Below are 21,007 nucleotides of genomic sequence, written 5' to 3' on the forward strand. Positions count from 1 at the left end.
TTGATGGAGAAAAAGGGAGGAGTCTGTCCCAGTGGTGATTCAGCTCCTTATGCCATTTTCCGCAGAGCTTATCAGCTTGCCCCCGCCTGTCCCATGCCTGGGCAAGTTGTTCTTGCTACTTTTAATGTTTTCTCTCTTGAAATCACTCCTACTGTTCTGCCCCTTCCCCTTGGATCCTCAGAAGCACGCATCCCATTGAAATCTGTGTTCTTATTCTTTTTTCTTTGGCTAGTTTCACTACTTTTCTTTGAAGTGTTTGGGGGGCACTTTTTTTTTTAAGTATAATTTATTGTCAAGTTAGCTAACATACGGTGTATACAGTGTGCTCTTGGCTTCGGGAGTAGATTCCCATGATTCATCGGTTACATATAACAACCAGTGCTCATCCCAACAAGAGCCCTCCTCAATCCATACCACTCATTTGCCCCCCTCCCCTGCCCCCTCAGTTTGTTCTCATCAACCCTCGGTTTGTTCTCTGTATTTAAGAGTCTCTTAGGGTCTGTCCCCCTCTCTGTTTGAAACTGTTTTTCTCCCCTTCCCTTCTGGGGTGCACTTTTTCCAAGCATACATCTACCCTGAAATGTCAGCAGGTTCACCCTTAAGTGCTCAAGACTGGAGGCTTCTTAAAGGTCATGCCTCCTTCACATGACGAGCGGCTCACCGCTTCCTGAGGGGCCTGTTCCACCGTGAACATCCCTGGTTGTCAGTTCTTTCTGCCACCAGGTCAAGAATCAAAGCTGCTTAGGGCTCCTCTGAGAGGCTCCTGGTTCCTATCCTCGTAGCCACTTGGCAAACCTGCATCCTCTCTACCTTGTGAGCTCCCGGCTAGACTAGAAGTGTCATCAAGCCGCTCAGTGAGAGGGCACACAGGCTTTGGGGTCATACTTAGCTAAGTTCAGTGCCACGTTTCTCCGTCTGCCGGCTGTGGGCCTTTAGGCATGCTCTGTAACTTCATCTGTTTCCTCATTTGTAAAATAAAGTTCCTAATACTTACCTCTTTGGGTCCTTGAGAGAACGGAATAAAACAGCAGAGTTAAGACCTTAACATTATGCCTGGTACGTAACAGACACAGTTACTAGTAGTTATTTATTAATATCACCACCAAGCTTACTATTTGGTAGACCCGTGCTAGTGAATGGAGGGTGGGGAGAAAGTATATGAAATGTTGGGCAGTCTCTTACGGTGTTGTTGGAGGGAAAACACATTTGGGATGAAAGCGAGCAATAAACAAGGCAGCAAATGGAAAGGCGCGTCTGAATACGAGGGCCGAGATGTTTGGTGCTCGTAATAGGTGCCCTACGTGGTCAGGATGGAGGGAGCCCGGCCCAGCCAGGGGTGTTCTCACCTTCTCCCTCCTGGCAGCTCTCCCGCATGTTAAGGAAGCTCCAATCTTCATCCAACCCAGATCATTTCCCTGAGCTCCATCCAGACCTATATATTCAACTCCAATTGGACACTAACCTCTGAACAGCACACACCACCCTTGCCCTAAAAGCACCATCTCCTGCCCAAATCTCCTCCAGGGATGTACCACCAGCTGCCTGTTCACCTAGAGCAGCCAGCCAGTCCCTATCCTTGGCTCTTCTCTTTTGGCCCTAAACCTGTTGATCCTGCCTCTTAAACTGGCCTACAGTCTCCATTTTCCTGCACTGCTCCTACCTTCACCATAGTCTACGTCTCTGTCCCATCCTTTCTCAATTGCTGCAACACCCTTCAAACTCTTCTGGTCTTCAGTCTTGTTTCCTCCAATCTGCTGTCACAAGGTGATCTTGCTAAATTCCCTCACCTCACTTTTCTGCCTAAAGCCCTTTACTGGCTTTCCACTGATCCCAGGATAAAGCGCACAGTCCTCGCTCAGGCACAGAGTAATGATAATCACAGCTACAAGGCTCCTCAGTGCCCCAGCCACTTCCTTTCTCTTCAGCCCTATTACTCACCATGCCCATTGCTTTTCGGCCACGCTAAACCACATGGGGGTCTGAGAAGAAGCCAGATTCTCTCTTATCTCTAGTTTTTGCTATTTCCTGCATCCAGAACATCCATCATGTCAGGCATCTTTAAGATGCCACTCAGGTGTCGTTTCCTTTGTGACATATTCTTGGATACCCCTTTCCCCAGGCTAGATTAGATGCCCTTCTGGCATGTTCCCATGCAATGTGTCATGCTCGGTGGCAATTGTCTATTTGTCTGTCTTCCCTGCTCACCTCAGAGTTCCCATATAGGTAAGAACCCAACCCCGTATTCATCCTTGTACCATCATACCTAGGACAGGAACTGGCCCGTGGTAGGAATACATGTAGGATGTATGGATGATGGGAAATTTGGGATCTGAGTGGGGCCTTGAGAGATGGTCTGGAGTCAGATGACCTGAGTTAGAAATCCGGCTCCTTCTCAGCCGATCTGTGTGCATTGGACAAGTGATTTAATGTCTCACTCAACCCTTTAGCTGGCCTTTTAGTGTCTGCCATACGCCAGAGTGATGGATGCTGGAGATGTAGCCTGAGTCTCTGGCCACCTGGAGCTCCCATTCTAATGGGGTACAAAGACGTTTGTTGCAGGTGATGGTGAATGCCAGGACTGCAGAAAGGGCTCAAGTAAAGGCTAACAACTGGGCTTTGGGAAGGGAGGTTGGGAAAGCCTCTCTGAGGAGGTATCCTAAAGGCAAAGGAGGTAGCTCTGTGGGGTGGGGAGAGCATTGAAGGTGGGAAGAGCCACATGTTCGGGCCTGGTGCAGGGAAGAGGGATGTGATTACTGCAAGATCAGGTGTGGTTCAAGGGTGACGAGCGTGGGGGAGAGAGCAGCTGGAAGTGAAGTGAGGGGTAGTGGGGCTGGATGTGCGGGCCCAATAGACCACAGGTTGGGTGGCTATAGATAGCCACTGAAGGGCTCTGGCAAGGGAGTAAGGCACTCTGGCTTATGTTTGGGAACTCTGTGAGAGGCAGAATGGACAGGGGTCACTGTGGTGACACAGGACAACTAGGCAGCTTCTGGCTTAAGTAACAGGATGGATCCTGTGTTATTACCAAAACTGGGGAGGATAAAGGGAAATCAAGAGTTCTGTTTGGGCCGTGCTAGGTTTGAGATGTCTGTGAGTATTCAAGTCATGTAAATGCTTAAAAATGAGAGTTAGAGCTGGGACAGAGAGGGTAGGGGGAGCTCTCTGACCTTGAGCTTCCTCTTTGGTAACAAGGAAGTATCAGCTGGATTGATTTCCTAGGGCTGCTTGAAGTAGTCCATGAAATAAACCACATGAAGCACTCTGGCAGCAGCCTGACTAAAGAAAAATGCCCTCGGGTGATGTTGAGAGGGCTGTCCGTGCCATCCATCCCTGGACATGGCAGTGGGTGATGAGAAGTAGTTTAAAAACAGCAGATCTGAAATCTGCTATCTAGAAGAATTCCAAATACTGGATATCGAGGAAAACCTTTCATTCCTTAAGTGTAGGCTATGCTTAGTGGCTTCCTTCCTAAGAGCACAGTATGGAAGGGGGTGTGACTTTACTAGTCAACACTACCTTGGCTGACAAATCATGTTGATGGCAGGGACCCTTGGCGTGATGTGCTGGCAAATTCCAGTCGAGGGGCATTCTACAAAATACCTGACCAGTATCCTCAAAACTGTCAAGGTTATCAAAATGAGGGAAAGTCTAAGAAAATGTCACAACCCAAAAGATTACATGTAGCGTGGTATCTTGGATACTGGATATCTTGGATTCTGGAATGCATAAAAGGCTTCGGAAAAAAACTAAGGAACTGGAGTTAAATATGGACTTTAGTTTATAATAATGTGTCGGTGTTGGGTCATTAGTTAGGATAAACATACCATGTTAACAACAGGAAAAACTAGGTGAGGGGATACAGAAACTCTTTGTTCCATCCTTGTAACTTTTCTGTAAGTCTAAAACTATTCTAAAATATAAGTTTGTTTTTAAATTAATAATAAAACCAGCCTAGAGTTGGTATACAGGTTAGACAGAGGTCCTTCCACCTTCTGCACCCAAATGCCATCCTTCGTCTTTAGAGAGTGTTTCTGGCAGCCCCAGTCCAGCTTTCACCCTTGAGGACTGAGCAAACCATCTCAATGTGTAGATAGGAGTTGCCTTGTTTTTGGAATTCTGGAAACCATTCCTACACAACCTTTTTCCTTCTCTTTGGAGTCTATCTTCTTACTCCAGGGCCTATGAGAAAACTCAGGTATGCTTGGGGCTGAGGCATTAAAGTGTCTGAGTGGTGCATCTGGACTGGGGACTCCATTCTAGCAGCACAGGCCTCTTCATTCACTCTGTCAACAGATACTCATTGTGTACCTATGATGAGCCAAGAAGTATCCTGGGTACCAAGGATATAGCAGGTAAAAAAAAAAAAAATTCCTGTTTTCTTGGAGCTTACTCTCCAGTGCGGAGAGACAAACAAATGAATAATTAAGTGCCAAGGAGTGAGAAGTGCTAATAAGGAAAAATAAAGAAGGGTGAGAGAAAAGGGAGGTGCTATTTTAGACAGGTTGAGCAGGGAAGGCTTCTCTGAGGTGACATTTAAGCCAAGACTTCAATGAGGGAGCAAGCTGCATGGACCTAGAGGCAGGTGCAACAGCTTGTGCAAAGACCCTGAGGCAGAACGTGCCCGGTGTGTCCGAGGCATGTAAAAGAGGCCAGCGGGAGAAGGGCAGAGTGAGAAGAGAGATCAAGCGAGGAGGTCAGATCATATAGGCTTTGTGGGTTATGATGAGGGCTTTGGATTATATTCTTAGTGGGATGGAAAGCCATTGGACAGTTTAACACAGACTGATTAACATTTTAAAAAGCTCTCTCTGGCTGTTGTGTGGAGAACAGACTACAGGAAGACTAGGTGGAAGCACAGACAGTTAAGAGGCTATTAGAACATCCAGACAAGAGATAGCAGCAGTGAGAGGGGTAGGGAGCTGTTGGGTTCTGGATCTGTCTCAGGAAAGCCTGTAGGATTTGCTGGTGGACTGGATGTTGGGTATGAGAGACAAGAGTCAGTGGTGCTTCCAAAGGGTTTGGCCTCAGAATGGAAGAATAAAGGGAGAAGTCTGTGCACAGGGGAGCATTTCATACCACAGGGCTGAGTGTGGGAGAGAGAAGACCAGAGGCCGGAGCCCTGTGTTCCCCAGCGTTCTGAGGCTGGGGAGCTGAAGAGGGTAACTTAAGGGAGGTCAAGAAAGGGCGGGTCAGAGAAGTGGAAGGAGAGCAGAGCGCTGTCCACAGGTCAAGTGGAGAAAGTCATTCTAACAGGCAGTGGGCACGTACAGGACAGGTCAAGCAAGAAAACAGACCCTTGGATGTGGCCACTCAGGTCACTGGTGACCTTGGTAAGGGAGCTTCTGACGGGGCTGTTGAGGAGAAAAGCTTGCAGGAGTGCAAGTGGAGGCGGGGAGCATGAACACCACTTGGAGAATCTCACTTTAAAGGGAGCAGAGCCATGGCGTGGCAGCCAGAGGGGATCTAGAAGCAGAGAAGTTGTTTTTAACCAGGGAGCTGTTCCTGCGTGTTGGTGCGCAGATGCGAAAGATCCGGTAGAGATGACGGCAGGAGAAAGGGGGCAACTGCAAGAGCAAAGCCCTGGAGGTGGGAGGAGGGGAGGGCCAGGATGTGGAGTCAGACGCAGCAGGCTGGGGGTTTATGCCTCTTCCTCACCCTCATCTTTCCCATCATCTGCTCGGTCTCCTCAGTTCTAAGCTGGACCCACACCTCTCCCGCCTGGGCCTCCCATGAGCCCCCAGGTCCCCGCAGCCCCGGCACTGCCTGAGCCCTCTCCCACTGCCTCCCACCCTGGAGGCCTCTCCTGGAGCTTCCACTCTGCCCTGAGGCCACACTCACATCTTCTCTAGCTCACCTTAGACACAATTTGACTTCTGGCATTTCCTCTCACGAACCAAACTTGTTCGGTAACTAACATGCAGACTGCATTTCTGGGACACTTTCATAGACCTCACTGGACTCTTCCCCTTGGGAGGCAGGCATTATTTCCATGTTTCCGGCTCAGAGAGTTTGGTGCAGGGCCACACTGCTGGGTCCCAGAGTCTCCCTCCAATAGGTCATTAGACCACAGGGCTTGGGGGACCAGTGACAGCCCATCCTACCCGGTCACACACTCCCCTGTGGCTGTGTCCTGCAGGGCAAGGATGCCAAGTCCCAATCTCTGGGCACTTCACCACGAGAGGAAGGTTGGTGTGCAGGCCTCTCTCCTGGGAGTGTGCAAAGAACCAGGCACCCGGAGAGCAGGGGCTGTGACTGTGTTCCATCTCCAAGTTAAAGGCAGGCAGGAAAGCCAACCTAATGACAGACCCCAGCTCCACCCTCTCCCCCTAGGCCTCAGACTTCACCAGCATCCAAAAACTATGGCAGGACATCAGCCCAGTAGAGGGAAAGAACCCAAGTTCTAATTATCAATCAGAAGACAGAAACTGCCCTTGACATGTCACGGTCTTGGGAAGTGGGATTTGGGGATGGTGAGTCCCAGAGAAAAAAGGTTATTTTGGTGTGAGAAGAGTGTTATTTCTGTTTCTGACCTCTGCTTGCCTCATACCGGGAAAGACAGCTTCATGCCTGTTTCTATAATTAAGGAAATGAGAATGCGCTTCTTCCAGCCATTTGAGAGGAGTTGATTTGGAGAGGAGTCGGCTGTGTTGTGCAGAGGGGAGAGGGTCGGATAGATCCTGCATCACAGTGAGAGGCATAGAAGCCCAAGCCTTGCTAGTTGGTAAGAAATCACCAGTTTATTGAATGAAAAACCCAACATCCACTCAGTCCCCCAAACCCCACCCCTCTCCGGCCCCAAGAGAGCAGCTCAGCCCAGGAGATGCTCTGGACAGCAGGGCTGAGCAGGGGTATAAGGGCTGGAGGAGTTTGGGGAGGTATGGAGAATGAGAAAAACACTTTTCAAAATGAAGTTCTGTGCAAAAACTTCTAGAAGGGGTGAGGGCAACGGTAAAGCTCTGGAGGTGCTGGGGTGGTGGACAGAGGGCTGCGGCTGGGATGGCGGCCCTGCGTGCTCAGCTTCTCCTGAGAAGGCTGATGGTCGAGGCTGAGGAGTTGGCTCAGACCCCCATGGCAAGAGGGAGGGTTTGGAGCCTGCTGGAGAGAGACCTGGCTGGGAAGGTGGGCTCTCTGTCCAGGTGGGAGGAGGGGAGGAACACACTAGGGAACGGGACACAAATGGACATGGTGGGCACGGGGAGATGTAGGGTCACAGACAATATGCCGGTGGGGGTCTGCCTCCCATCTGTCCCAGTCTGGAGTTCAGGAAGAGGCAGGCTGTGCTGGAGGGCAGGGGGTGGGAGGCAGAGGGAGGAGAGTCATCAACAAGGGGGAGCCACAAGGACAGCGACTGGTGCCCAAGCGAGTCACATGGAACCACCAAGAGACTGGCTGTGCAGAGAACCAAAGAAACACTCAAGGATGCTCGTGACATCTAGGGGGGACCTGGGGGTCAGTGAGGAAGTCGTGCATGGGGGAGACCAGGAAGGCCCCTCCACCCCAGAAATACATGGCATCACCACAGAAATGCGGTTCTGGGGATGAGGGAGGGGTGGGGCTGCTCCTGTGATTGTGGAGGGGAGGGGGTCCCTTGGGCTCAGGGTGCCCCTCCTACCCCACACTGGGAGAACCCACCGGAGTGGGAAGTGGCCCTGGGCCCCACTTGAGGGGGGGCAGGTTGGGCAGCTGGCAGAGGGATGGGGAGGGCTGGATTCCCTGCTGTGGGCCAGGGTTCCAGGTTTCCTATCTCCAGGAAGGAACTGGTGCCATGTGGGGAGACTGGAAGTGGGTGAAGGGAGGCCCAGGGATGGGTGCCAAAAGGCAAAATCGACACGCCCTGGCCTGGAATGGGAGGGAGAGGACTGAGCAGGAGGGAGGGGAGCAGCGTCCCCACTGGCAGTGTCCTTCAGGACTGGGCAAGAGAGATACAGGCCTCAGGGCCAGGAAAGGGGACGCTGGACCCAGGCCTGCTGGCCTCCCCCTGCCCGCAGGCGGTGAGGCTGGTGGCAGTGCCAGGAGGGAGAGTGGCCAGGAGATAGTGCCCTCAGGTGGCCTTGCTGCCACTGAATAGTCCCACTGGAAAGTGCTTGACATGGGTGGGCCACTGGGCCGCCAGCTGGAAGAACTTGATGTCACTCCACTCGACTCCGTCGATGGACACTGGGGTGACAGGGGAAGGAGGGGGTGACCAAGGCTGCTAAGGCCACCTCCCCAGGGTCCCTCGGGGAGGGCCATCGCCTCCCTCCCCGCAGAGTCCCCTGCCCCTCTTCTTCCCGCCCTGCCCAGCACCCCTCCTCCCGTGTCTCCCCGTACCTCTGAGCATGGTCTGCTGCTGCTTGGCAGAGCAGATGAGGCGGCTGATGCCCTCGATGACCTGGCTCTTGGAATCTACCTCCTTTTCTCGAGGTTTCTTGCTCAGGAAGATCGTGGGAACTGGAAAGCAAGCAGAACCACCAGTGTCACAACCCTTGGAAAAGTATTCACCCCCTCCCCTCTCTCAGCCCCACCGGCCCCTCTTCCTGTGTGTGTGTGTGGCGGGGGGGGGGGGTGGGGGGTGGGGAGATGATCTGCTGACGGACATCCTCTCCCCCCAGCTCTGGGTAGGCAGGCAGCACGTACCAGGATCTTTGAGTCCTGCCCCCTCCCAGCACAGGCCTCTCCTTGGGCTTCAGTATCATCAACTGTGTAACGAGGACCTGGGGCCAGTTGGGTCTCTGAGGTCCCTTCCAGCTTGGGTGTTCTAGGTAGCCTGTAGGGCAAGGAGCCTGTGCCCTTGGGCTCCTGCCTACTCACTCGCACCCACGTAGGGCCGAGTCTGGTGCGGCTAGGAGGAGGGAGGCCACACCGGAGCGTCTGCACCATCTCTGTTCTAGGGATGTCGGGGCAGCAAGGAGAACACATAGAGCTGTCAGGCCTGCCCTTGTTGCTCTGGCTTTTGGCCTGGCACAGTCCCCCGCCTGCCCTCAAGAGGAACTCTGTGGAACAGAGGCACGAACAGAAAGGGGCCCAGCTGCTTTGGGAATGCTCTGAGGAGGAAGGGTCCAGCGAGTAGAGAAAGCCCCTGACAGCTGGGCGATGGGTGGGGCTGGGGGGGCCCACGGGTCACCTGGCAGACTTGTGTGCTATGGCAGGTGCACAGCCCAATCAGCAGAACAGACGGCAGCAAGCTCTGCCCTAGCCCTGGCCTGGCTGTGGGGATTCTTGCCTCATACTCTCAGAGCATAGGACCCAGGCCACCCCCAACTCTACCTCTAGTGACTTAAGTGCCCCATCTTATCCAAAATGGGCTGTACTCCTCTTAATTCTTAAGCAACAAACATTCTGCTTCATGGGGACACAGTGATGTCCTCCTCCGTCACATGGTCCATCCCTGAGGGTAGTGGCTGGAAAGGCTCCCTTCATTATGGCAGCACTAACTGCCTTGGCCCCTAAGGTGCTGATGTTCAGCAGGTAGGGACCAACTGCTCACTGGGAACATCCATTTCCTTTGCTAAAGAAGGAACGGCCTTGTCTCGCAGGTGACGCAGGTCCCCGGGCTGGACCCCATGATATATGTGCTCTTCACCTTCATCCAAAGATCTCCCAGAAGCAGATTCTGTCCCAGGCCCTGAGAGGAGATGGGGAACCCCGGTGGCCCCGACTGTCCCTGGCCTCAGACGTCACTTACCTTTCTTGTTCTTCTCTTTGGTGACCACAGTCATTGCCATGGTACCGGAAAGCTGGGCCTCCCCACCATGGGGCAGGCGGGAAACCTGCACTGAGCGGAAGACGCTCTTGAGGGTGTTCTTGGAACTGGCGTCCCTCTTGTCGCCTTCCCTTCTCCTCTCACCAGGGTGGCCCAGCCAGTAGTCCACCTGGAGGCCAATCACGTCCCCATATGGGCTGTTGGGGCTCCTGAGGAAGGGGAACAGTAATGGAGAGTAGGCTCTGCCTTCAGTTTCCAACTACATGGCCAGATTGGAGGGCCCGGGGGAGACTGCCAGGCTCTGGGAGGGGTGAGAGGAGGCGGCAGATTAAACGGTTCTGGGTTCCCTCCAGTCTCATGGAATTGGTTCGTGTGGGAAGGGAGAGACAGGCTGATCAGAGGACAAAGCCAGGAGCGGATAAAGACCTGAGACACTGTGAGGGAGCCAAATACAAAGTCACAGGGCGATAAGGGAAGCAGAGAGGAGAGGAGCTTTAGGAAGAAAGCCTGCACGCATACATACACACACTCATATGCACACACACACACACCCCCAGCAAGCACATATGCACACATATACATACACATGCACACATATGTACACACCCAACAAGCAGAGCCCAGGCAAAACCCAGCCAAGGGCTGGAGAGATTAAGTGGGGCAGAGACAGAAACGCCTTGGCCAGCTCCACAGCAGCCCCAGGAGGGAGAGCTGATGGTTGCTGACCTGCGGCTTTCTCTTATTTATGGCACTTCTAGCTCAGGGATAATTTTAGCTCCGAGGGGAAAAAGGGCTGATGTTTTCTTGAAAGGAGGCGTCAGACACAATAGGTACACAGGCTACAAAAGTCATCTGACATTTCTTTCTGCCTACTTTCAGTGATTCCATTAAAAACCAGCTTAAATGGGATAGAAAAGGAGGTCGAAGTTAAGGGCTGGTCCCCAGACCCTCAGGAAGCCTGGAACCATGAGGCATTACCGGCTGTGTGGGACTTCGTCCTTTCCTGCACTGTCCCTTCCATAAGCCAGTAGAGACCACATGATGGGAAGTGAAAAGGGGAGGAGAGGGTGAGGGACGATGAGGGTTGGGATCCGAGGTGCAATGCAGGCTTCTCGCCATCTAAGAACATTCATGTTCTTCAGGGACCGTGACCCTGTCATTGGTGTTTCTGGGACAACCACGGGCTAGTGCCTCCCCTCCCTGCTGCTGAGGACCATTCCCAGGAGAAACACAAAGAGGTAAGGCAGCAAAAGGGAAACAGGGAGGAAGAAGGTGCAGGAGCCCATTTCTGTTCCTGACTCACACCTGCCCTTTTCTCACCTCCCAGCCTGCTCCCTCAAGCCCCCTGCAGGAGCATTCTGCTCCACACGCCGTCTGTCATCTCCTCCTGTTCTCAGGCCTGGCATGAGAGGTGCCTTCTGAGAGGCCACCCTGACTGCCTGATCTAAACTATGGGTACTTGAGATCCTAAAGAAATTCCTTCTCCTTTCAGAACCATCCCCCTACTATTTTTTCATAGCACTTACTGCAACCTACACAATTTGAAAGTTTTTGCTGCTCTGGCATTGCCAGGACCCAGAAGCCTGAGCTCCGGGACTCGGATGAGCCTTTCTTATTTGCTGCTACAGCTCCAGTGCCTCAAACGGGCACTCTGCTGACAGACAGACTGAATGCATGAGAGAAGGCAATAATACCTCCCGTGTGCCAGGTACCAAACCATACAGGTTCTTATTTAAGCCTCACAAACTGTGACATGGCTATTTCACTCTACTTACAAAGATGAAAATGAAGCTTAGTAACTTGTCCCAATGACAGATTCTTTGCTTGACCAAACTCTAGAAACTTTAGTCTGGCTCCCAAACTTTTTCCTAGGCCCATTTGTGTACATCTTTGTAAAATCCAGTTAGCAAAAACCCTGCTAAGACAGTTGGCAAGAGCCCCCACCCTCCCTGTCTGATCACCTGGGATACCTGCTCAGGTTCCTCATCCGCCACCACCCCCAGAAGATGTCTGACACCCTGACCTGTCTTCAGCAAGAATCTCCCGACCCCTAATGTTTCTTCTTAGTCATTTTCCATCCACACCTGCTCCCTGGGTAGAAATCCCCACTTGTTTCGGTTGTGTTGGAGTTGAGCCACCGCCCCCGCAAAATCCATGGCAGTGCTCCCTACACCTATCTCAATGGTCACACCTTGATGTGGTCTCTCTCACTGAGCCTTAGAAAGTGTCGTTGAGTAATTAGTTCCTTACCAAAAGCTAATGTAGCGGACCTAACACAGACCCACGACTCAAACCCAGGTGTGCAGGACTCCCGTGCCCACACTCTTTCCCCCTCGCTGGGCAGTCCCCCAGCAAGACTCCTGTACAGCACTCTACAGGTTACAGAAGGTCTCTCTGTCATTTGTCTCATTCAATTCTTTTACCTGGGAGACAGGGAAGAGAGTATCCTCCATTGTTCAGGGCTGTTCCACTTGCCCGGCTAGTGACCGAAGTCTCTGAATTCGAACTCCAACGTCCTTGCCACTAACCTGCCTTCTACACTCAGTATAACATCGCTGTTATACAATGCTGCAGGCGGGGGTGAGGGGGCAGTTAGTACGGTTCCTGGGCCCTGAGGGAGAGGGTCGGTGGGAAGGAGAGGTATGGGCAAGAGCCTTACCCCACAACGGCGAGGGCACTGCTCATGGATGGGGACGAAGGAGGGGTGGCTGTGGTATCTCGGCTCAGGCCTGAGCTGGAAGGCGGTGATGTGGAGGGCACAGTAAGGCTGACCACAGGCGAGTCATCCCCATCACCTGTCAGGGGGACAAGCACAGGGGGACAGCCAAGGGGTCAAGGTACCCCTCTGTCTCAGCTGTAGCTGAGCTTTTAACACCTCCCCACCACCCCCTGCCACCGCTTCACCCAGGAAGTGAAGGTGGCCACAGTTTTCCTGCTCAAATTCTGACTTAACCTTAGGAGCCCCCAAATTTTCACCTTCTGGCCTGCTGGACTAGAGATGAGCCTAGAAGGCATCACCTCACTTCACAGAAGCAAAAGAATCCCAGCCTCACCTGCAGTAGAGGGAGAATCTTCAACCAGACCCACCTTCACCACCTGAGAGAAAGAAGAGATACCGCACTAAGTCCTCTCACTAAAGCTGGACACATTTTGATCCAGTTGGAAGCAAGTGTTTGGACACAACAGCCATTACTATATATTATTTGATCAGAGGCTTTTAAAATCTTTGCAAATCCAGAGCAGCCCAGATCTGTAAGATACGTATAAAAGCCCAGTTCCAAACAATGATGTGGGGGCACATGAGGCCTTGTGGCTCATCTCTAGGGAGGGCAAAAAGCCACCTTGAAGGCAGGAACCATTTCAGTATTCTGATCTCATTTCTTCTAAGGTCACGTGGGTAGGAGGCCATTTTCCCATGTCAGAGAAGTAAAGAACCGCTCTGAGAAAGCTTAGTAAGACAGGGTGTTGCAGGGGAGGAGCTCTCTGAAAGCCTGCCTGTTGCACCAAGCAGGGGAACATGCTGATGTGCTGATACCAGCTTCCTCCTTTCCAGATCTGGGACACTATGGATAAGGAGGTGATCCCAGGCACCTTCCCGCCCCTTTCCCGCCTCAAGGAAGTGGTATTAATTTCAGCTTCCCAAAGGATTTTAGATTTCTCATAGAGAATTCTGGGAAGGACAGAGGGGGCCCTCCAGCGGCCAGCAAAGGGCACAGCTAGAAACAGACTAAATGTTGCAGCTATGACTTGAAGTGACAGGTGAATTCCTGTGAAGTAGCAGGCCAAGGGCCTAGCACCCGGCAGAGGTGCAGCAGAGCTGAGAGGTCACAGAAGCTGCACCCTGGGGACTGGCAGGGAGTGGAGATAACGTGCAAATGGTCCCGTCATGGCTACTTAGAACACAGTGCTGCTATTCACGGAAGTTTGTCCCAAATTCTCTATGCGTCCTTATTTTAGTTCTCAGAAAGGAACATACCGACACTCTGAACTTCCTGGACACAACTCCCTTGCTCCCCTGGCATTATACGAGGCTGCCGGTTCCTTTGTTGGTTTAAATTTTAAATTTTTAATATTTCTCTCTTGTCTGTGAGGCCAGAGTGTGCAGCAACCCATAGCTCCACAAAGATGTGTATCAAACCATCAGCTTAGGCTACAGGCTGTGGTCTGGAGCCTCCAACATGGCAACGGAAGTAGCCCCAGTGGCTAACAGGAACTGAGTGGATCGTTCAGACAGTAGGCTTTAGCAAGGCACAAGAAAGGGCAACCGAATTTCTCCAGGCTCAGGGATCTCCCATGATCACTCAAGGCATCCAGAGTCTGGGACGAGCAAAGAATAAGCCCTTCATCTGCATATGTCCCCCTACCCAAAGCTAGGAGAGTATAGGAAAAGATACAAGCTGACTTGGAAGTGAAATTCAATTGTCTCGTACATGGAAATCTGAATTTTCAACCACGCTTTTGTGGAGTGCTTTGGCCCCACGGGGTGTCAGCTCTGTCACCTCTGGGGTCCCTTTCTTGGTTGGGCCGAGCTACTGCCAAATGAAACAAAGGCCAGTGCCACCTGACATCAGGGATATTCGAGACATTTCCCTTTTATTTTCAAAATCAATGAACTCATCTAGAGATTCTCCTTTGACTAAATAGGAAGGGAAAGGAGGGATCCTTCTTTTCAGTGGTACATTTGACCCTGAAGACAGAAATACCTACTTCTTGGACTTCTCTTCAGAATATCATCTATCATTATTTCATTTCTGAGGCAGCCTTCTTTTCCCTGGAGACTGCAGAACCTATGCTCTGGATGTCCCTCCCTAGGCCAAGGCACCAGGTTCTGGGCTTGGTGTAATAAATATGAGGATACTAGTGATGATCTGGGGTAGCCCATGATTCAGGAAAAGAGGATACTGAAAGGAACAGCTCAGTACATGTTCCAGCCCAGGGTTTCTCCACTTTGGCATTATTGACATTGGGGCCAGATTAATCTGTTTGGCGGGGCTGGGGAGCTGTCTGGTGCACTGTAGGAAGTTTAGCGGCATCCCTGGTCTCTACCCACTGGATGCCACTAGCACCCCAACTTCCAGCTGTGACAGCCAAAAATGTCTCCGGGCATGGCCAGATGTCCCCTCGGGGCAGAATCACCTCTGGATGAGAACTACTGTCTAGATGAATCTTTTATTTGTGTACGTGTATGTGGGGAGGCCAGGAGAATGGATGGGGTACAGAGGAGTGGGGAGTCAGTACTCACGCCAATGAAGGGGATAAACTTCTGATAGGAGTCTTCATCAGGGCTGTTGGGAGAGAAAGAAAAGCTTTATAGTTAGTGGGTGATACTGCATGGAGAGCTGGGGATACAAGCTTTTGATATTTAAAAAAAATTTTTTTTTCAACGTTTATTCATTTTTGAGAGACAGAGAGAAACAGAATACAAGCTGGGGAGGGGCAGAGAGAGAGAGAGAGAGAGAGAGGGAGGGAGGGAGGGAGGGAGGGAGGGAGGGAGAAAGAATCTGAAGCAGGCTCCAGGCTCTGAGCTATCAGCACAGAGCCTGATGTGGGGCTCGAACCCACGAACCGTGAAATCCTGACCTGAACCGAAGTCAGATGCTTAACTGACTGAGCCACCCAGGTGCCCCAGCTTTTGATATTTTATTGTGGCTTCAAGGGAGTCCAGACACTACATGACACTTTCCATCATGTCTCAGGATGGCAGAGGAGCCACAGATAGAGGCAAAAGATCCGATTCTGCATACTTCACCACCTGCTCCCACGTGCGGATTTCAGCCCCTAGGATGGGCTTCTCTTATGCTAAGGGGGCATCTATTTGGGTGGGGAGGCCCAGGACAAGGATGGCGGGGCCTGGATGGAAGGCAGTAAAAACACTGCCTCTCCTATTCTCTTGAGTTGCTACAAAGAGAAACAGGTGGGGAGAAGGAAAATACAGAAAAGCAAAGAAAACTCAAGATTTAGCTAGCCCACCCACCCTAGCAGTTTCAAGAAATCCCCTGAAGTGAAACTTACAACTTATGCCTGCAGGTCAGCATGGCTTCAGCTACGGGGAGCTGGTGTGTGACACCTGCCCCACTGACATACTGCATGACCCGCCCGACCACGTCCAGTTGCTCTGCAGAAAAGACAAGAGATGACTGCCGGTTTATTTCAGCAGGCAAACCTGAAAACCTTCTGAGAGATCCCCTTGTTGAGACCCATCAGAAGACCCTCGGAGTTGAGGGAGAGAAAGGGTTCTAAAGATCCTCTGATTTTGAATATAAGGAACGAAGAACCAAAGCGCTGTTCTCTCCCTTCTGATCTCCGTTTGCAGTTCCTCAAAGCTCCGCTCTCCTCCAGGCTAATCGTGCTCACGCTTCTATTTTGTTCATACCAATCTCGTAACCTAGAGGGACTCCTCCACTCTACCAATCTGTGCCTATCACTTCCTTCAAGGTCTGGTGACACATTTGCTACTCCTCAGCCTTGCAGAACTCAAGCTCACTCTAAGCGCTGCCACTTTTACTCTGTATTTCAGAGAAAAGACGTGGTCAGCACAGTGTTATTAGCTTATAAACAGATTGCTTAGTAACTCTTCTCTGTTTCTTATGCTTGATTTCTACAACTAGAAATGTCCTCCTCATCACCTCCTCGTGGCCCTCCTTATTTCTAGATGCATAGGAGCACAGCAAACAGCAGAGCTTAAAAATGTCCAGAGTGAAGCGGGACTGCACATAATGGGCCTCCTCCTACTAAATACTTACTGCGAAAATAAACATGCAAAGGGATTGGGAGTGGTAGAACCATCCGCAGGAGAAAAAGTAAGCTCTCCTGGCCCCTCCTTTGGCCAAGACTGGCCCTCCATGAGCCAGGTGGCATTTTGCCTCAATCCCTCACAAACGGCCATTACCTGACACTGGGGGCTCCGAGCGACTGAAGAGGTCTCTCCAGCCAGAATCAAGGAAGTTACTGCTGTATCTACTGTCGACTGAGCCCAAGTATTTGGCCACAGGGTGAGAACCTGGGAGATGGAAACCAGAGAAGGTAAAGTGGTTAAGGGACAAAATACGGCCTGGCCTTTGAGCTCCCTAACTGTCCCTTCTTAGGGCCCAGCCCCAACATGCTGCTTCAGGAGTGAAATCTACTCCATTTTTACCGAGGGGAATGATGAGAAAGCGCATGTAGCCAAGCCAGTCGGAGGTCTTGCTGGCCAGCGACTTGACAAAGAACCGGAGGATGGAGCTCAGGTAACTCTGGCCTCCCACTGCTGCCACCTTCACCGGCCTCGGCATGGAGGAGTTGCAGTTGCAGCTGGGGAGCAAGGGAAGAGTCACAACCACATTTAGGGGGTTCACCAGCATCCTACTCGGACAAAGGCCCCAAGCTTTGACTTCACTTGATTCCACAACCCACAGAGGGAAAATAAGGCAATAAACAAAATAATACACAGAGAGGCAATGAACTACAGTGCTTTTGCAATAAGGAGAGAAACCTAGGATCAGAGAGGCAGGTGACTGTCTAGAAGGAAGAAAGAATTAGCTTAGGCTAATGGGAGACAATCTGGCAGTGCTGCCAGGGGTCAGCGGTTGGGCGTGAGCCCGGACGCCTGGAGGACCTGCGGTTCTCATTCCCATTGGCGGGGACTCTGGGCCCCTCTGGGGAGGTCCTGACTCTGGATGCCAAGTATCGTGGCACAGTTAGAGGGATGAGAGTAAAAGGCCTTTGTAAAACCCTGGTTTTCTCCCTGGTCTTCTTCGTCCTGGGTTTAAGGAGAAGATGTGGCAGGTCAAGAGTACAAGTTGGGAGGCAGGGAGAGCAGGAGAATGACATTTTCACACCCTGACCTCTGGGGCCAGCAGGGACAACAGAGCACCGTGGCCCGCCACTGTAAACCACACGGCGACTGAGGAGTTTTGGGCTGGTGAGGCAGGGCACTCCTGTCACTGCTTAGAAGTCAGGGTGGGAGGATGAAGTCAGAGGGAGCCCCAAAGGGCAGGAGACAAGCAGAGCCCTTACTAGCGCTGAATACGGGTGAGCAAGGCAGACAGCACGGCCTGGACCTCCACGGTGGAGCAGGTACACACGACAGGCTTCCGTTGGTCCTGGAGCAGCTCTGCCACGTACTGGGGGGCAGGGAGGGAAAGGGCAGGGACACAGGTGAGTCCACGCAGCAAGAACGCAGCTCCCCCACAGGCACCAAGGAGCAGGCGAGGCCCAGCTTGAGTGGCAGGGCCCGTCCTCTGTCCTTCAGATCAAAGCCGGGCAAAGGTCAGGTCTCTGGCTGCCAGTGAAGAGAAGGTGGGGCTAGACCCCATATAGACATGCTAAGCAGGAAATGTGGGAAGGTTAAGGAATCTTTAGATTCTCATGTTGCCTCTGTAGCGTATGTTCCAGGTGTCGGGGCCACTAGGAAAGAGGGATTCTGCCGCCAGGATCTACCCGGGGGCCGGGGGCAGCGGTGACTGGGGGCCAGAGGGTATTGCTCTCCCTCTTCTGAATTGCCTTCCTGGGAACTAGGGCAACCTCTGGCATTTTGTAGCACTCCGTACCTTTCGAGATACCTGTATTCTGTTATGCTGACAGAAAAACCACACACGACCACCCTGGAAGGAAGGCAGGACCAGTAACACTATCACTTTTCTACAGATGAGGAAGCTGAGGTACAAAAAGTTAGTGACGTGAGGTCCCACAGGCCGGAAAATGACAGAACTGGGACGGGAGCCTAGAACTACAGGCTGAGTTCAGGGAAGAGGGGCCTGAGACATGGGGATCATATTCCCGTTTCTCCACGTGCTGCCTCTTGCTCCCCAGAACCCCTCCTCCCCAGCCCTGCCATCTTTAGCGCTTTACCTGGCCCTGCCAGTCCGCAGTGTTGACAAGGATGACATTTTCTGGGAGAGCTGCATCTGATACCAGGATCTGATTCAGCTGGTCATACACAACCTTTCTTGGAATCTGCAGGGACAAATGTGTCTGTCAGGTAGTCCCCAGGGAGCGTGAGGGGAGAGCAGGGTGCACTAGGGTAGAGAATCTCTGGGGCAGGGGTATTCAGGGAGAATACAGGGAGACACTGGGAATTTCTGGAGGAGACCCAGTATCCCACTGGCCAGGGCAAAATGGAAAGGACAAGGATAAAGAGTAAGCAGAGAGTCCTCAGAGAACACACTCAGACACCAGGAACAAAGCCCCAGCAGTAGTCCTGAAGGAGGAGGGGGAGGGCAGACTAAGCTAGAAACTCGATCAGCATGCCCTGAAGGGTAATGATGCAGCCGAAGTACCAGGAGAGGAGGAGGGCGGTAACAGTTACCAGGTGCTCACAGAAATGAAATTGAGGGCAATGGGGAGAGAACCAAGGAGAGCGGCAGTGGGTACTGTGTGGGGAGCCCCACTGTCACAGGGAACAAAAGGTACTTCAGGAACAGTGATTAGCAAGGAGGACGACACCTGACACCTCGCCCCAGGCACAGGCTATTCTGGTCTCCAGTTCATTTTCAGCTATGCAATAGCGGCAAACTCAGGAAGCCACGTTGACACAGACTTTTCTCTTGGTGCTATTTATCAGGTAAGCGAACAGGCTTGCTGTTAGCTCTGGAGGAAGTGTAGTTGTGTGAGGTGCCAGTTTAGAAAGGTTCCTTCCCCAAGCCCCGATACCACTGGCCTTCAGAAAGAGAAAATAATTCCTGAGGTCTGGTTTCTTCTGCTTCTATTCCAGCCTACTCTTGGGTCTTTTAATCAAAATATTTTAATATTGTTGATTTGCCAGCTTGAAATCACATTAACTGGCCCATAGTAGTACGAAGGGTATCTGAGTCCAGGTGGGTGATGTCCAATGAGATATTGACGGCTGCTGTCCTCTAGAATAACTGATTCACCACACAATCTCTAGACTGAGGTCTGATGGAGGCAGAACAAATCAGGTGTGGAACTGCCACTTGGGGGTGATGGCAGGCTGTGACAATGCTGGCATTTCCTGCTCCCTCCTCCGCTCCCTGCAGATCAGCACCGAAGCCAATTCCGCACTGGTAGTAAGTAACACATATGTTAGACTTCTCTGATTTAGATCTGTCTTCAAGACTTTTATTCAGAACATTCCACAGTATTCCCTCTTTTCTCTCTACCTAACTGCCCAAGGAAGATGACAGAACAGAAGCCAAGGTCTAGGGATGCTCAGAGGGCCCTGGCCTTGAGAGGGAGGGGGTACCTGCGTGCTGTGGCCCAAGTCGGGGGACCTCTCACTGTCGGAGCTGTTGGTTCTCTCACTCAGGGGCTTGGAGAGCTGCCGCTCCTTCAGGGGTGTGCTCCGCTTCTGCCGGGGCGTGTGTACCCCATCCACTTTGCTGCCAGAGATGTGGAAAGGAGGTAGTTAAATAGCCCCCGTGACCCCAAAGCCATTATCAGCCACTCTTCCCCCGCCCATGAGCCTATGCTAACTATGGTCACAAGCCTCACACCATCTGCTTGGTTTCCTTAATTCTACCCTCCCTGTTTTAGGATTTTCTTCCAATCTCGAGTACCTGGGAGAAGCAGAACCTTGGAGATCTGTTTTGCTGGACTTCATGGGAGTTTTGACCTTCTCTGGCACAACCAGACTTGTGCTCATATCTCCAAACATGTCCTGGTCAGTAATTTCCTGCCAGGGAGGAAAGGAAACAGCGAGGGTTACTTCCCCCTCAGTGACCACCCAGGAGCCTGGAGAGTCTCACCACGAGGGTCCGTCTCTCGCTCTCTTTTCCTAGAAGCACGTGGTTCTGCACCTATCTCTCCAATGAGGAAGTTTACTGTTTAATTTAATGGAGTGTACCCACTCTGCTGGGTACTGTCTCTTGCTACTCGATCTGTCCTCTGCATTTACGAACTATTATTTGTCAACACACAAACCTGGGCTGATGATCTGGCTTCTTTAGGTGGGGAGGAGAATTTTGATCGTGACATGACATGATTAGAATTTCTTTTTCTTCCCTTCCTTCCCTTCCTCCTTTCCTCCCTCCCTCTCCCCCTCCCCTCTCTGTTTCTTGGAATTTCATTTTGAAATGACCACTGCAGTATAGACCACAGTCGGGCCAGAGTGGAAGCTGGGTTTTCAGATTATTGGTGAACTATGAAGTGCAAGTGTCTAGTAAGCTTTAAATTAACCTTGCATCAAGTCTAATGTTTGGTTATTCACCGGATCTTTGATGTAGCATTATTTACTATAGGAAACAGAAGCCTAAGATAATTCTTCCCTGGACTCCGTCAACTACCAGGTCTCACTGTGAGGCTAATGCCTAGCACACCCCCCAGTGGTACCTGGTAAAGTTCTCTGCTCCCTCCCACCCACTGTGTCCAGCCTCCGGTCCCACTGGAAGA

At 51.7% G+C, this 21,007-nt stretch overlaps 1 protein-coding gene across 2 annotated transcripts in view; it reads right to left on the reverse strand.

The window, feature by feature from the left end:
- Positions 1 to 6,715: 6,715 nt before the first annotated feature.
- The window catches only part of PACS1 (phosphofurin acidic cluster sorting protein 1), a 152,502-nt gene continuing 138,210 nt past the window's right edge, over positions 6,716 to 21,007 (reverse strand). For both annotated transcript variants that reach the window (XM_053899430.1, XM_019415045.2), the window contains exons 12-24: positions 20,176 to 20,291; positions 19,863 to 19,998; positions 18,512 to 18,616; positions 17,678 to 17,784; positions 16,818 to 16,972; positions 16,572 to 16,682; positions 15,695 to 15,797; positions 14,925 to 14,967; positions 12,736 to 12,778; positions 12,342 to 12,477; positions 9,665 to 9,891; positions 8,311 to 8,430; positions 6,716 to 8,157 (exon numbers count right to left, since the gene is read on the reverse strand). In XM_053899430.1, the coding sequence (XP_053755405.1) occupies positions 8,042 to 8,157; positions 8,311 to 8,430; positions 9,665 to 9,891; positions 12,342 to 12,477; positions 12,736 to 12,778; positions 14,925 to 14,967; positions 15,695 to 15,797; positions 16,572 to 16,682; positions 16,818 to 16,972; positions 17,678 to 17,784; positions 18,512 to 18,616; positions 19,863 to 19,998; positions 20,176 to 20,291 (1,518 nt within the window). In that variant the 3' untranslated portion in view covers positions 6,716 to 8,041. The remainder of the gene's footprint in view (positions 8,158 to 8,310; positions 8,431 to 9,664; positions 9,892 to 12,341; positions 12,478 to 12,735; positions 12,779 to 14,924; positions 14,968 to 15,694; positions 15,798 to 16,571; positions 16,683 to 16,817; positions 16,973 to 17,677; positions 17,785 to 18,511; positions 18,617 to 19,862; positions 19,999 to 20,175; positions 20,292 to 21,007) is intronic.

The sequence above is a fragment of the Panthera pardus genome, unplaced genomic scaffold (assembly GCF_024362965.1).
Source record: "Panthera pardus isolate Hobbes unplaced genomic scaffold, ASM2436296v1 HiC_scaffold_12, whole genome shotgun sequence".
Classification (NCBI taxonomy): Eukaryota; Metazoa; Chordata; class Mammalia; order Carnivora; family Felidae; genus Panthera; species Panthera pardus.